The sequence below is a fragment of the Pseudorasbora parva genome, chromosome 20, assembly GCF_024679245.1.
Source record: "Pseudorasbora parva isolate DD20220531a chromosome 20, ASM2467924v1, whole genome shotgun sequence".
Classification (NCBI taxonomy): Eukaryota; Metazoa; Chordata; class Actinopteri; order Cypriniformes; family Gobionidae; genus Pseudorasbora; species Pseudorasbora parva.
Window position 1 is genome coordinate 42,975,325 of NC_090191.1, and position 14,562 is coordinate 42,989,886.

At 43.5% G+C, this 14,562-nt stretch overlaps 2 protein-coding genes across 10 annotated transcripts in view; both read left to right on the forward strand.

The window, feature by feature from the left end:
• Positions 1 to 14,562, forward strand: part of pthlha (parathyroid hormone-like hormone a) — a 235,193-nt gene that overhangs the window by 4,274 nt on the left and 216,357 nt on the right. For all 8 annotated transcript variants that reach the window (XM_067428459.1, XM_067428465.1, XM_067428460.1 and 5 more), the window contains exon 3: positions 13,679 to 13,835. The gene's annotated coding sequence lies outside the window, so the exon portion shown is untranslated. The remainder of the gene's footprint in view (positions 1 to 13,678; positions 13,836 to 14,562) is intronic.
• LOC137048969 (uncharacterized) lies at positions 262 to 4,340 on the forward strand. Of its 2 annotated transcripts, XM_067427344.1 has the most exons (4): positions 262 to 817; positions 1,140 to 1,337; positions 1,422 to 1,533; positions 1,911 to 4,340. In XM_067427344.1, the coding sequence occupies exons 1-4, from the start codon at positions 785 to 787 to the stop codon at positions 2,843 to 2,845; spliced, it is 1,278 nt and encodes a 425-aa protein (XP_067283445.1). In that variant the 5' UTR covers positions 262 to 784; the 3' UTR covers positions 2,846 to 4,340. The 2 variants fall into 2 exon arrangements, with proteins under 2 accessions (XP_067283445.1, XP_067283446.1); XM_067427345.1 differs by lacking the exon at positions 1,140 to 1,337 and having other exon boundaries at positions 262 to 462.

Genomic DNA, 14,562 nt, shown 5'->3' on the forward strand with positions numbered 1-14,562 from the left:
ACTCCACCCTATTAGCATAGACCCCGCCTATGACTGTTGACGGACTCCGCCCTATTAGCATAGACCCCGCCCATGACTGCTGACGCACTCCGCCCTATTAGCATAGACCCCGTCTATGACTGTTGACGGACTCCGCCCTATTAGCATAGACCCCGTCTATGACTGTTGACGGACTCCACCCTATTAGCATAGACCACGCCTATGACTGCTGACGGACTCCACCCTATAGGCCCTTTTCACGTGACGTCAAGCAACTTCCGTTCTAACTCAGCGCCGGGTATAGTTACTTCCGCCGGCCGGCATAGTTGAACGCGATGGAGTTTACACAGTCCCTTCTACATCTGCCAGACATACGTTTAGATGATGTACAGCGACTTTCAGACAAATTTTCGCTTACAACACGGTCTAAACTTGATAAAGGATACAAATTCTACATTGAACAGTACCTGTTTGATTATAAAGGTAAGAATATTTGTTTTGTCCAGCCCAGCTTATGTTAGCGGAGGAGTTAGAATAAGAATAACGTAACGCAGTTGTTAGCTTTCTATTCTCCAAATAGAAAGTCCTTATATTCTTAATTAATTTATTGTAATACAAAACACAAAATTCTTGTTGCAATTGTGTTTCCATATTACTGATGTTAGCTATAGATTGTGTGTCGTTAGATAAAAGTCGGTAACATATTCGTTGTTAATGTTGTGCAATTTCACCAAAACATTGCTTTGGAATAGTTTCGAATGTAGTTGTTGATGAGGTGACAGTGAGAGGGCGTTGTCACAGGTCCATGAGGAAAAATGAGGAAGCTCATCACCTTCAGGTTTTTCTGATTTGTTGTGTTCTGCTGCGGTTGCAGAGACTTTGTAGTATCCCACAAAGTTCCATTGTGGTTTAGGATGTTTCTCAGTCTGATGTCAATTATTTTGTGGCAAAAAAAAAATTCAAACGACACCTTTACATATATTTATAGACAGAAGAGGGTTGTTTGTGAACAATAAAGACTGAGAAATATTCTGTGTGTTAAGTAAAAAAGTTGATGTTTAAAACTAATACAATTAATGCAGTTCTCAAGTTTGTTCCATTACTCCAATGAAATGTAAAAATGTTGTGCAGCAAAAATGTAATCATGCTTTTTTTATCAGGTTACATTTCATGCTAAAGAGGTTCCTGTGGTACTGAAATGCATGTCATGTACCTGCACTGCTGGGAAAGCACTGTGCAATCATATTGTGGCATTACTGTTTCAAAGCGCTCATTACAGTACCATGGGCTTCAAGACAGTGCCATTGCCACTGTCATGCACCAGCTCGCTGCAGACCTGGCACCGGCCTAGGACACAGGTAAGACATTAATATTAATTACATTTACTGATTTTGGCTTGCAATGACTTTGTGTCAATTAATAGTTTATCATCATTGTTACAGGGAATTGCACCCGAAGCAACAAATGACATGGTAGTGCGTAAACCAGTACAAAAGAAGACCAAGCATCGTGCCCATACTGGTGTGAAATGTACACTGTACAAAGCATATGGCGGTAAGACTGAAAATTTTTATTTTATTACAGAACAATTAGTATTTTTCACTTTTCAGGATGCACCTGAGCTGAGTGTCATGGCAAAGGCTGTGAAACTTATGTACATGTGAGTTTTTTTATTAATAAATTTGCAAAGATTTCAAACAAACTTCTTTGACGTTGTCATTTTTTGTAAAATTTTGAGGAAAATAATATTAATTTTATCCATTTTGGAATAAGGCTGTAACCACAAAATGTGGAAAAAATAAAGCACTGTGAATACTTTCTGGATGCACTGTATTTACAGAGGTAATGTGTCGGTATCTGCTAAAATATGAAAGGTTGGGTGAAATGGTAATAATAAGTAAATTAAACAAGACATCTCACCTTTATGTCAGGGCCTCTTCCAGATCCTCACATCATGGCCAGTGGTGAGAAACTACAAGACATTCGCCCACAACCAGGCATTTGCAAATTGCTGCATGGGTTTGAGGGCCTTAATTTTGTGGACTCTAAATTTGGGCCTGTGCCATTTGGGTCTGTGCTCTCTTACCAGTGCCCTCCTGAGATCAGTAGAGACATTATTAAACACCATGGTGCCCCTGAATTTCCTCAGTTGCCTGTTGATGGGTACAATTTTAAATTTCAAATACATTTTGAGCACAGCTACAAGCAACAGTGCCACTTAGAGAGCCTCAATGTGTCAAGGGAGATCTCTGCTGCTATTGAGGCAGAAACACGACTGCAGTCAGAATGCCAGCTATGGAACCAGGTACGCAAACCCCGACTTACAGCCAGCAGATTCGGAGAAATATGCCATGTCCGTGGCGAGTCTACTGCCAAAGCCTTAGCTGCTCGCATTCTGAAAGGAACTCCCCAGACAGCTGCTATGAAAAGAGGGCTGGACCTGGAACCTGACATCCTTAGACAATATGCTGATTTTTGTGACGTCTCTGTGACACAGTGTGGCATAATCATCCACCCTGATGCACCTCACCTTGCAGCCAGCCCTGATGCTAAAGTCTACAACCCAAGAGAAACACCCCCATTTGGGTTGGCAGAGGTTAAGAGTTGCGCTGTTGATGATGTCTCTCAAGTTAAACACCTGATCACAGTTCGAGGCCAGGCCTGCCTTAAGAAAAACCACAAATACTACTATCAGGTTCAAGGCCAGCTGGCCTTAAGTGGCCTTCAGTGGTGTGATTTTATTACAGATACCCACACTGACTTCACAGTTGAAAGAATCTTTAGGGATGAGGAGATCATCAACTCAATGCGACAAAAGCTGGATTATTTTTATCATAACATCTACATAGATATATTATTACATTGAGAGAACTTTAAAATGTAAATAGTTTTATTTATTTATATACTTAAACTGATTTCAACCTTGTTTGTAGGTTATGCTATGAGTTGCTATGGAAGTAATTTGTTTTAATTATTTTCACTGCAGTTACACGTTACATGGATACATAAAAAGGCAAGTTTAAAAAATATTCTGTTTTTTTTTTTTATGTAAAAGGTGTAAATGCATTTTACTCAGGAAAAACTTTTTACAGAATGATTCACAACATTGTTCATTAATAACCATGAAAATAAACTTACCCCTAAATGCTTAAAAAGTTTAAACTATATATTTACAATATATATGGCACTTGTATTTACAATCTATCTGCCGGTAGACGGTGTCAACAGGAAACACTTCAGACTGGTTTGTCCCCTTTGATAACAAGAGGTCCCTGATAGTTTGACATTAGGCAACATATGGCCCACAGCTGATTGACTGAACCTACCATAGAAAGAGGAACAAGTCCATCCCAAATATGATACTCCTTCACCCTGCGTATGGCCCTCTCAACTAAAATTCTCAGACGGGCAATAGCCTGTGTCTTCTGAGTATCCTCCAAGCTGAGCTGAGCGGATCTCTTTAGCGGAGGGATGATGAGTGTTGCCCCCACCTCTGACAGCATCTTCTCAATCTGGAACCCCTTGTCAGCCATTACTCCATCTCCTGGTTGAAGTAACTGCAAGATCTGCGATTGCCGAGTTATTTCTAAATCTGAGATGGAGCCGGTGTACAATTTTGATATAAATGTGACAACCCCACATGGGGCAATGCCAATTAATCCTTTAAAGGTGGTGTGGTTTTTATAGTTAGAAAAACTTTCCGACTGTAGTAAGAGAGAAGATGCTGTTTCACAACGGATCTCGGTGCAGTCTACTATCACTCTAACCTGAGGGCAGTAGAGCTTGAACTTGTCAGGCATTGTGGCCTGCACTTGCTCTCTCGTCATCCACAATGGTAGTGAGCCAAGAACTTGGTAAAGGTAGCTAGTCCATGTTAAAATGATTCGACTAACCGTAGATAAGCTAACCTCAAAGATGGATGCCAAGGTTTTCTCCTGAAGCCCAGCTGCAACACGACAGAGAAACATGAACAGTTCATCAATGAGCTGAAGTTTTCGTTGAGGGCTTGGTGTCTCTTGTGCTGTTCGCTGTGCCTTGGACCAGTACAAAAGCCTTGAAGCAGAGGGGTAAACGGACTCCCAAAACACAGTGAAAACCTCCTTTGAGCTGAACCTCGTGTAGTAACGGAAGTCCTCATCTGTGACACAGAACTTGAAAATCAGCGGCTTCGGCTGCTTAACTGTCAGCCGCTGGATTTCAAGTTCAAGTGACAAAACCTGAAGCTCCAACTCTTGAATCCTCCTTGCAGCACTATCCAGTTTACCTTAAAAGGTAGAAAAAGCATACACCAGGGTTCCCACACCTTAGTTATCTTTAAATTCAAGGACCTTTCAAGGACTTTCCAGGTCCAATACCCTCAAACTCAAGGACTTAATGTGGGGAAACATTTCAAGTGAGAGCAAGGTTACATCGTGTTACCTTGTGAGAAACATTGTTAGTTTTCATGTGTCAAACACAACTATGCCAAAAAACTTTTTTTTTTTTTTTTTTGCATTTATTTATGCTTTTAAGTTTTTCTTGCCTCATGCGTTTACTTTATATTAAAAGGAAATGCAATCCAACATTACATTAAATAAAATATTTAGGGCAACAGATTATCACAAATGTTTGATGTTTATTGAACACAATATACAGTCATTGACTGAACATATTTGGGTTCGGTGTAAGCACTGAAAACATATTACAACATTGTGCAGAGCAAATTCATTATAAACATTCCAATATGGAACATTAACATAAGGTCATGAAAACCGTTATAAAAGTAATTTACTGCCACATAAAAAAAAATCAAGTAAAATAATGCCAAATTAGTTTGAAACAAAAAGAGCTTGTTGAATTGCACTACACTCTAAAACCGCCAATTAATAAAATATTAGAAGTGCAAAAAATATATGTTGAACTAATTTTCTTGTGCTTCGTTAAGAAGACATATTATATTAAGTCTGCAGAAATATATTTGAAAAACTTTAAATTAATTGATATTTTCAAATCTAGTTAACATTTAGAATTGCAAATGTTGACTGGACTAAAAAACGCAAATCCAGTCAATATTTTATAAAAGTAGGCTAAGGCAAACACAATATTTTACACATAATATTTTACTATGGTAAATAGATTTGTTTGTGCTGTTGAAATGGGCTGTTAGAAACATTTGATAATAGCCTATATCAGAACAACATTTGTGAAATTAGATGTATTTTCATTGTTTTGTTTATGATGGTATCTGCATTATGATGAGAAGATGGATCCTACAACAATTCTATATTCATATGACATATTTAATATAAATATATAATTCATGAACATGTGTAGTTAATTGTTGCATTTAATCTGCCTAATTTTAATGAATTGCAGACAAATGTGGCGAACATATTAGGCTTGTGTGTGGATATTTAATGTTAGAAGTGAAGTAAGAAGTAAGTTAGAAGTATATCAAAGGGAAATAGTGATTATTTAAGTGATGTCTAGGCCTACGTCAAGCTCACTCGGCACCGAATAAATGCTCATATAAAACTAACGTCAATCCTTTTAGTTAAAAACTTACAAAGTTGAACATATTCAATGTTTTTGTATTTATGTGCGTTTTATTAGTTATGTCCCATGTCAATGAGAGCGAACCTTATTTACGTTATTATAGGTTGTATTTTTACACAAAATGAATATTTTGGAAGTGAAATCTGAGAGGTGAATATTACGGGTGTAACGGTACAGAAAGCTGACGTTTGGTACATACCTCAGTACAGCTGTTTTTATTAGCCTAAATTCAGAAGTTTTCTTTTTCCTTCAAAAAACATTTAGCATTATTTTACTTCCAAAGAAAAACCTGCTACTCTCTTTTTTTTTTGTGTAATACTAACCAGGAGAAGGATGGTAGTCATAGTCATGATCTTTTGCCACTGCACCTGCAGGCAGTGCCTCCTCTGTGATGTTACCTGGGACAGGCATCTCCTGAGATTCATCAGGGACAGCACCCCTAAAATGCTTCCTTGCTCTCTGGTAAACCGACTGCCGAGCATGTGAGCCTCTTTCTGGAGATGTGAAATAAAATGATACTTATGATCATCGAATAAACTGTAAAGCACAGTAATATACAGTGATGTATTGATCAACTTAATGTATTACTAGGGCTTAATATACTATCCTACCTTTACCCCAGTCATTCCAGGGGAATCTTGACGGCACTGCTCCTTTTGTTATTCTTTTTCTTCCACTGGCTGATGTGCATATATCCTCTGGGGCAAAGTGCTGGCTACACACATAGGTACTCCCACGAAGTATTTTAAAGCTCGGTCCCTCATCTCGTTTGATTGCCCTAACCCAATGGGCACGTATTTCTGCGTCCACTGGAAAATCGTGGAAACTTAAATATGGAAATTTCTGTTTGTTGTTTGAACAACAAGGAACACTACAATAGCATCTACAAGAAGACTGTGCCATGCTTATTGGGTGGGAAACTGTTGAAAGATGAACACAGGAATAAAGGAATAATGAATCACATCAGAATATGAAAATGGTTTGACAGTTCGATTTGATTAGGAGGGAGTTATTCTAAACAACCGTGCTGGAATATATATTAATATAAAAAGTTAAAACTTATTACTAGTAAACTTAAGGCAACACAGGCTAAGAGCGATGAATATTTTTCATAATTATTATGATAAACTTTACCTTTCGTGTTGTTAGTTAACCAGTTCCGGAACTATCCAACGCGCCTGACGACTAAACGGAAGTGCGTATACACGGCTTTGACAAACGGCGGAAGTTTTCTGACGTCACTGTGAAAAGGGCCTATTAGCATAGACCCCACCCATGACTGCTGACGGACTCCGCCCTATTAGCATAGACCCCGCCCATGACTGCTGACGGACTCCACCCTATTAGCATAGACCCCGCCCATGACTGCTGACGGACTCCACCCTATTAGCATAGACCCCGCCCATGACTGCTGACGGACTCCACCCTATTAGCATAGACCCCGCCCATGACTGCTGACGGACTCCACCCTATTAGCATAGACCCCGCCCATGACTGCTGACGGACTCCACCCTATTAGCATAGACCCCACCCATGACTGCTGACGGACTCCACCCTATTAGCATAGACCCCGCCCATGACTGCTGACGGACTCCGCCCTATTAGCATAGACCCCGTCTATGACTGTTGACGGACTCCGCCCTATTAGCATAGACCCCGTCTATGACTGTTGACGGACTCCACCCTATTAGCATAGACCACGCCTATGACTGTTGACGGACTCCACCCTATTAGCATAGACCCCGTCCATGACTGCTGACGGACTCCACCCTATTAGCATAGACCCCGCCCATGACTGCTGACGGACTCCGCCCTATTAGCATAGACCCCGTCTATGACTGCTGACAGACTCCGCCCTATTAGCATAGACCCCGCCCACGACTGCTGACGGACTCTGCCCTATTAGCATAGACCCCACCCACAACTGCTGACGGACTCCGCCCTATTAGGATAGACCCCACCCATGACTGCTGACGGACTCCATCCTATTAGCATAGACCCCACCCATGACTGCTGACGGACCCCGCCCTATTAGCATAGACCCCACCCATGACTGCTGACGGACTCCGCCCTATTAGCATAGACCCCACCCATGACTGCTGACGGACCCCGCCCTATTAGCATAGACCCCACCCATGACTGCTGACGGACCCCGCCCTATTAGCATAGACCCCACCCATGACTGCTGACGGACCCCGCCCTATTAGCATAGACCCCACCCATGACTGCTGACGGACCCCGCCCTATTAGCATAGACCCCACCCATGACTGCTGACGGACCCCGCCCTATTAGCATAGACCCCACCCATGACTGCTGACGGACCCCGCCCTATTAGCATAGACCCCACCCATGACTGCTGACGGACCCCGCCCTATTAGTAGCAGACAACCAACTGCCTTTGTGTGAACGGTGTGTGCTTTTGGCACAACCTTGTGTGTATTTGACAGTTTAAGTGCAATCAGACATGGAAGAGAACTTCTGACATCCGCTTCAGGACGCTCCGTCTGACATCCAGCTTTCTGTGCGCGTGCTTCAGGTGTGAGAAGTTTAAACTGAGATGGCTTATAGATAATAAACTCTCATGATGAGGAAGAACTGAAATGTCACGTGAGCGCGATAAGGATGATAATCAAAGCCAAACAGACGTTTTTGTTTTTGGCCGAGTAACGGAGGCATGAGCTGTAGGCTCCGCCCTCTTCTGGATAAGGGGGCGGGGAGCCAGAAGCTCATTTGCATTTAAAGTGATATGAATGAAAACGCATGTTTTTCCTTCCACATAAAAATGGGCATTTACAACATGGTATAATAAATGATATATTATGTATGGGGTATTTTGAGCTGAAATTTCTCACACACATTTTGGGGACACCTGAGACTTGTATTACATCTTGTAAAATGGGGTATAATAGGTCCCCTTTAAAGCGTCCTGTCCTAAGCTGAAAACACACTTATGTGCTTGTTCTCCCACACGGCTGATTCAGAAGCGCTGATCCAGCAGCTCACGGCCCACGGCAGCCCAATGTGATTGATTGGACTCCGAGTTCCCACATTCAGGACACAGGGAGAGTTTCACAGGATGTGCAGTAAAACGCAGAGAGCCATGTCAAAACCTCCCACCGCGGTCCTGCTTCAACACTCGGTCCAAGCAAACACTTAAAGTATAATGTTTTTGAGACACAGGCCGGCTACTGAAAACCTGCCATGAATGACTGGCCTCACACACGGATCTGAAAAGAGAGAGAGAATCAACATGGGAAAGGGGGAAAAATCATTAAATAGAACATTTCATGCCGGAGTGATCTGTGCGTTCTGAATACACAGATGATCTATTTACAGCGGAACACGCTATCAAATGCAGCGTTTGGGAGAAAGTGGAAGTTCTGGTGCATTTTTTTAGGGGGAAAAACAGAGCTTATCGCAGTTTGTGTTTGAGGGCTCTCGTTCTGTTTATTCACAGTTCTCTACCGCGTCCAGAGTGACAAATCGTGGCATGAAACCAAAAGTGAAATGCCTTCTGATCACTAATAAGGCACACACAAGGTCTCCATTCAGACTCACACTCCGCTTGGCACGAGCGGCTGAGCAACAATGAGGGAAAGTAAGAAATGACTTTGAACCGGCTGCCCGTCAGTATCTGTTTCACAGGCTTAGTGTAAAGTCTAAGGCCAGAGCGGTGCGGCGCCAGAAGCCTCCGGGGAGCTGCAGCGAGACGGGCACGATTGAGGAGCTGAATGCCATGAGTCGGACACTGAAGTGCCTTGAAAAGCTCAGCATTGTTCATTGGGTGCTTCTCAATATCCCACCTCGTTTCCTCGCTCCTCCGTCCTCCATCCTGTGACCCGGAAACCGATGGACCTCAGCCATCTTGTTGGACATCTCAGATCTCTAATTGAACCGCGAGGAGTGAGGAGAGGATGGAGGAGTGAGGAGAGAGTGAGGAGAGGATGCAGGAGTGAGGAGAGGATGGAGAAGTGAGGACTGAGGATGGAGGAGTGAGGAGAGGATGGAGGAGTGAGGAGAGAGTGAGGAGAGGATGCAGGAGTGAGGAGAGGATGGAGAAGTGAGGACTGAGGATGGAAGAGTTAGGAGAGGATGGAGGAGTGAGGAGAGGATGGAGGAGTGAGGAGGGAGTGAGGAGAGGATGGAGGAGTGAGGAGGGAATGAGGAGAGGATGGAGGAGTGAGGAGAGGATGGAGGAATGAGGAGAGAGTGAGGAGAGGATGCAGGAGTGAGGAGAGGATGGAGGAGTGAGGAGGGAGTGAGGAGAGGATGGAGGAGTGAGGAGGGAGTGAGGAGAGGATGGAGGAGTGAGGAGAGGATGGAGGAGTGAGGAGAGGATGGAGGATGGAGGAGGGAGTGAGGAGAGGATGGAGGAGTGAGGAGAGGATGGAGGATGGAGGAATGAGGAGAGGATGGAGGAGCGAGGAGGGAGTGACGAGAGAGTGAGGAGAGGATGGGGGAGTGAGGAGAGAGTGAGGAGAGGAGTGAGGAGGGAGTGAGGAGAGGATGGAGGAGTGAGGAGAGAGTGAGGAGAGGATGGAGGAGTGAGGAGGGAGTGAGGAGTGAGGTGAGGATGGAGGAGTGAGGAGAGAGTGAGGAGAGGATGGAGGAGTGAGGAGAGAGTGAGGAGAGGATGGAGGAGTGAGGAGAGAGTGAGGAGAGGATGCAGGAGTGAGGAGAGGATGGAGAAGTGAGGACTGAGGATGGAGGGGTGAGGATGGAAGAGTTAGGAGAGGATGGAGGAGTGAGGAGGGAGTGAGGAGAGGATGGAGGAGTGAGGAGAGAGTGAGGAGAGGATGCAGGAGTGAGGAGAGGATGGAGAAGTGAGGACTGAGGATTGAGGGATGAGGATGGAAGAGTTAGGAGAGGATGGAGGAGTGAGGAGGGAGTGAGGAGAGGATGGAGGAGTGAGGAGGGAGTAAGGAGAGGATGGAGGAATGAGGAGGGAGTGAGGAGAGAGTGAGGAGAGGATGGGGGAGTGAGGAGAGAGTGAGGAGAGGATGGAGGAGTGAGGAGGGAGTGAGGAGTGAGGAGAGAGTGAGGAGAGGATGGAGGAGTGAGGAGAGAGTGAGGAGAGGATGGAGGAGTGAGGAGGAAGTGAGGAGAGGATGGAGGAGTGAGGAGGGAGTGAGGAGTGAGGAGAGAGTGAGGAGAGGATGGAGGAGTGAGGAGAGAGTGAGGAGAGGATGGAGGAGTGAGGAGAGGATGGAGGAGTGAGGAGAGAGTGAGGAGAGGATGGAGGAGTGAGGAGATAGTGAGGTGAGGATGGAGGAGTGAGGAGAGAGTGAGGTGAGGATGGAGGAGTGAGGAGAGAGTGAAGTGAGGATGGAGGAGTGAGGAGGGAGTGAGGAGAGGATGGAGGAGTGAGGAGAGGATGGAGGAGCGAGGAGAGGATGGAGGAGTGCGGAGAGAGTGAGTAGAGGATGGAGGAGTGAGGAGAGAGTGAGGTGAGGATGGAGGAGTGAGGAGAGAGTGGGGAGAGGATGGAGGAGTGAGGAGTGAGGAGAGAGTGAGGTGAGGATGGAGGAGTGAGGAGTGAGGAGAGGATGGAGGAGTGAGGAGAGAGTGAGGAGAGGATGGAGGAGTGAGGAGAGAGTGAGGAGAGGATGGAGGAGTGAGGAGTGAGGAGAGAGTGAGGAGAGGATGGAGGAGTGAGGAGAGAGTGAGGAGAGGATGGAGGAGTGAGGAGTGAGGAGAGAGTGAGGAGAGGATGGAGGAGTGAGGAGAGAGTATAGTAGGAGAGTGCTTCAGCCAATAAATATACAGGAAACTACATTTGGCCATCTGACCAATCTAAGACCATTGGGTTTATCAGAGGGAGGGGCTTCAGAGAAGCAGGAAGCAGACGAGCCGTTCAAAGCACAGACAGCGGTGTGGAATCAAGGGAGGATAGAAGAAAAATACAGCGTTTAAAAAAGAAGAAGAAGTGTTAAGACATGATATACTGCGGCCCATAAACACAACCAAACCTAGAAAAAAACACAGAACCGCCCCTTTAAGAGCTTTACATGGTTTTGTTAAAGATAAATTCCCTTATGGAGAAAACAAATGGAGTTTTTACTTCCAGTTTCTCTCTATATGACTTCTGTGAGACTGGCGTTGGGAAAGCGGCCCTCTCGCTCAAATAAAGCCAGCATTATCAGAGGCCGAGCGGAAGCAACCCAATACACACGCTTTTGTGTTCATTGAGTTCAAATTGACCCCTTTTCCTCTAAAGGTCCAACAGTCTTTCCACAAATGGATTTTTGATCCATTAAGAGAAGAAGAAAAAACGCGGGAGAAAGAAGGCCTCTCCTTTCAGGTTGACAGCAGGGGAATTCTGGGATGTGTTGCCAGGGGCGACCACAGGATGAACTCGAGGAACGTCAGCGAGCTTTTGGCCGGAGCGGAGCTCAAATATATCTGCGCTTTGATTTCCACAGACAGGAGGGAAGCTTATTTAACGTTCCAGAGGTTGAAAGTGCACTGCCAGCGTTTCACCGCCGCTATAAAAAGATTTATACCCCAAACAATAAAAACAACTCGGACTGAAATATAAACACGAATCACATTTCATGCTCACAGGCCGCAGATGAACCGCTGATCACTGATGATTACATGTTTATTCATGTTTTGAATGTTTTGAGGACAGATTCATTGTAATCCTGATTCATATCATAATTCAGACTTTATTTGAAGAATACTCGGTTGGAATAAATTAAAAATAAATAAATAAATAAAATTAATAAACATAAAATTAAAATAAACATAAAATGGAACAAAATAAAACATTATGTTTAATTAAATTGAAACAAAACAAAATAAACATAAATGAAAATTAAATAAAGAAAACGAGATGATATAAAATATTACATTTAAATAAAAAAATTAAATAAACATAAATAAAAACGAAATTAAATATTTAAATTAAAATTTTTTTTAAATTACATTAAAAATATTTTTTATTTATTTATTGCCAAAGCAACATTTTAAGTCAATGCACTACAATTATTAACTGGAAATAAACAGGCCTTCGTATCGCCAATGTCTCATGATTTCAGCAGTTTGACACGCGATCCGAATCATGAATCAATTCGCTGATTCATAACCGTTTGAATCTTTATTTGAGGACAAACCCGGAAGAGGAGCCAATGCTGAATAAAGTCGTAGTTTTTGTTATTTTTGGACCCAAATGTATTTTGGATGCTTCAAGAGACTCTAATTAACCCACTGATGTCTCATATGGACTACTGTGATGATGTTTTTATTCCCTTTCTGGACATGGACAGTATAGTGTGCATACACTTGCATACGCTCTCGGACTAAATATAAAATATCTTAAACTGTGTGTGAAGATGAACGGAGGTCTTACGGGTGTGGAACGAGTCATTAAAGGGATAGTTCACCCAAAAATAAGCCTGTGATGTTTATCTGCTGACCCCCAGGGCATCAACATGTAGGTGTGTGTGTTTCTTCAGGAGAACACAAATGAAGATTTTTAACTCCTGTAACTTCCGTCTAGGGAGGTCAAACTGGCGCGATCATAGATATTATACCATGTAGATTCCTCATTCGACCGATCTGCGCAGGCACAACTGAAGATTCTATATAAATGCAGTATATCACACCAGCTTGACCTCACCTAACGGAAGTTACTGCCAATGGGAACACTTGATGAGATTCGTCTGATATGAGTATACATAAATACTGTTGTGTTTCTCACAGAAACCGATCGGTTCGTGTCTTAAGACATCAGTGTGTCGTCACGAGCAGCAGGGTGTGTGTGTGTGTTGTCTAAGCATGTTTGTTTGTTTTTGCTCTCATAGAATTGTTCCCCCTTCACATCATTATGACCGACACACAGCAACGGTTGAGTTAAAAATCTTCATTTGTGTTCTCCTGAAGAAACAAACACACCTACATGTTGGATGCTCTGGGGGTCAGCAGATCAACATCACATGCTCATTTTTGGGTGAACTATCCCATTAAAATAAAAGGTAACCCAAAGTTTAAGGTACCCGAAAGTATTGTATCGGGACTCGGTCTTGGATCAAAGGCACAAAAGAGGTTTCTGGTGATTTAGTGTAGTCTGTGTTTTTATAAACATGTACATAAATATGTTTTATTGGTTTTGATTTATCGCTTAAAAAATAGAAAAACTGCATGTTTTTTTTTCTTCCCCAGCTTTAGAGACTCTCCTGTAGGATGCTGGGAGTTTTCTGCGCAACCTGAGAGGGTGACAAGGCAACCGCACGCTGGAGACACACCGGGACTGTCATCGACGAGCCCAGAGTTTGACGAACGGCTTCCCCGGCCGTCTGAATGGAGGCTTGTGTTTGAGGTACACACACACACACACACACACACGGATGGACCTGCGGATCTCACACAGGTAAATCCGCTGTAGAGGAAGAGGATGTTGAGCTGAACCGCGTGTCTGAGAGTCGGGTTGCTTCAGACTGACTGGGTGGCTAGTGTGGGAAAACAAGTAAATGTCCACACACTGATGATAATACTCCTATAATTTATTATTAACATGATATACTTTGTGTGTGTGTGTGTGTGTGTATACATGTACATCCATGTATAAAATGATATAAATATATTATATATTTAAATAAATCATATATTATTTAATTTCATATTTTACCATATATTGGGTGGGATATATTAGGCAGCAAGTGAACATTTTGTCCTCAGAGTTGATGTGTTAGAAGCCGGAGAAATGGGCAAGTCTCGGTGTAGTTCAGTGAGTGAGCTGGTCTCGGTGTAGTTCAGTGAGTGAGCTGGTCTCGGTGTAGTTCAGTGAGTGAGCTGGTCTCGGTGTAGTTCAGTGAGTGAGCTGGTCTCGGTGTAGTTCAGTGAGTGAGCTGGTCTCGGTGTAGTTCAGTGAGTGAGCTGGTCTCGGTGTTGTTCAGTGAGTGAGCTGGTCTCGGTGTAGTTCAGTGAGTGAGCTGGTCTCGGTGTAGTTCAGTGAGTGAGCTGGTCTCGGTGTAGTTCAGTGAGTGAGCTGGTCTCGGTGTAGTTCAGTGAGTGAGCTGGTCTCGGTGTAGTTCCGTGAGTGAGCT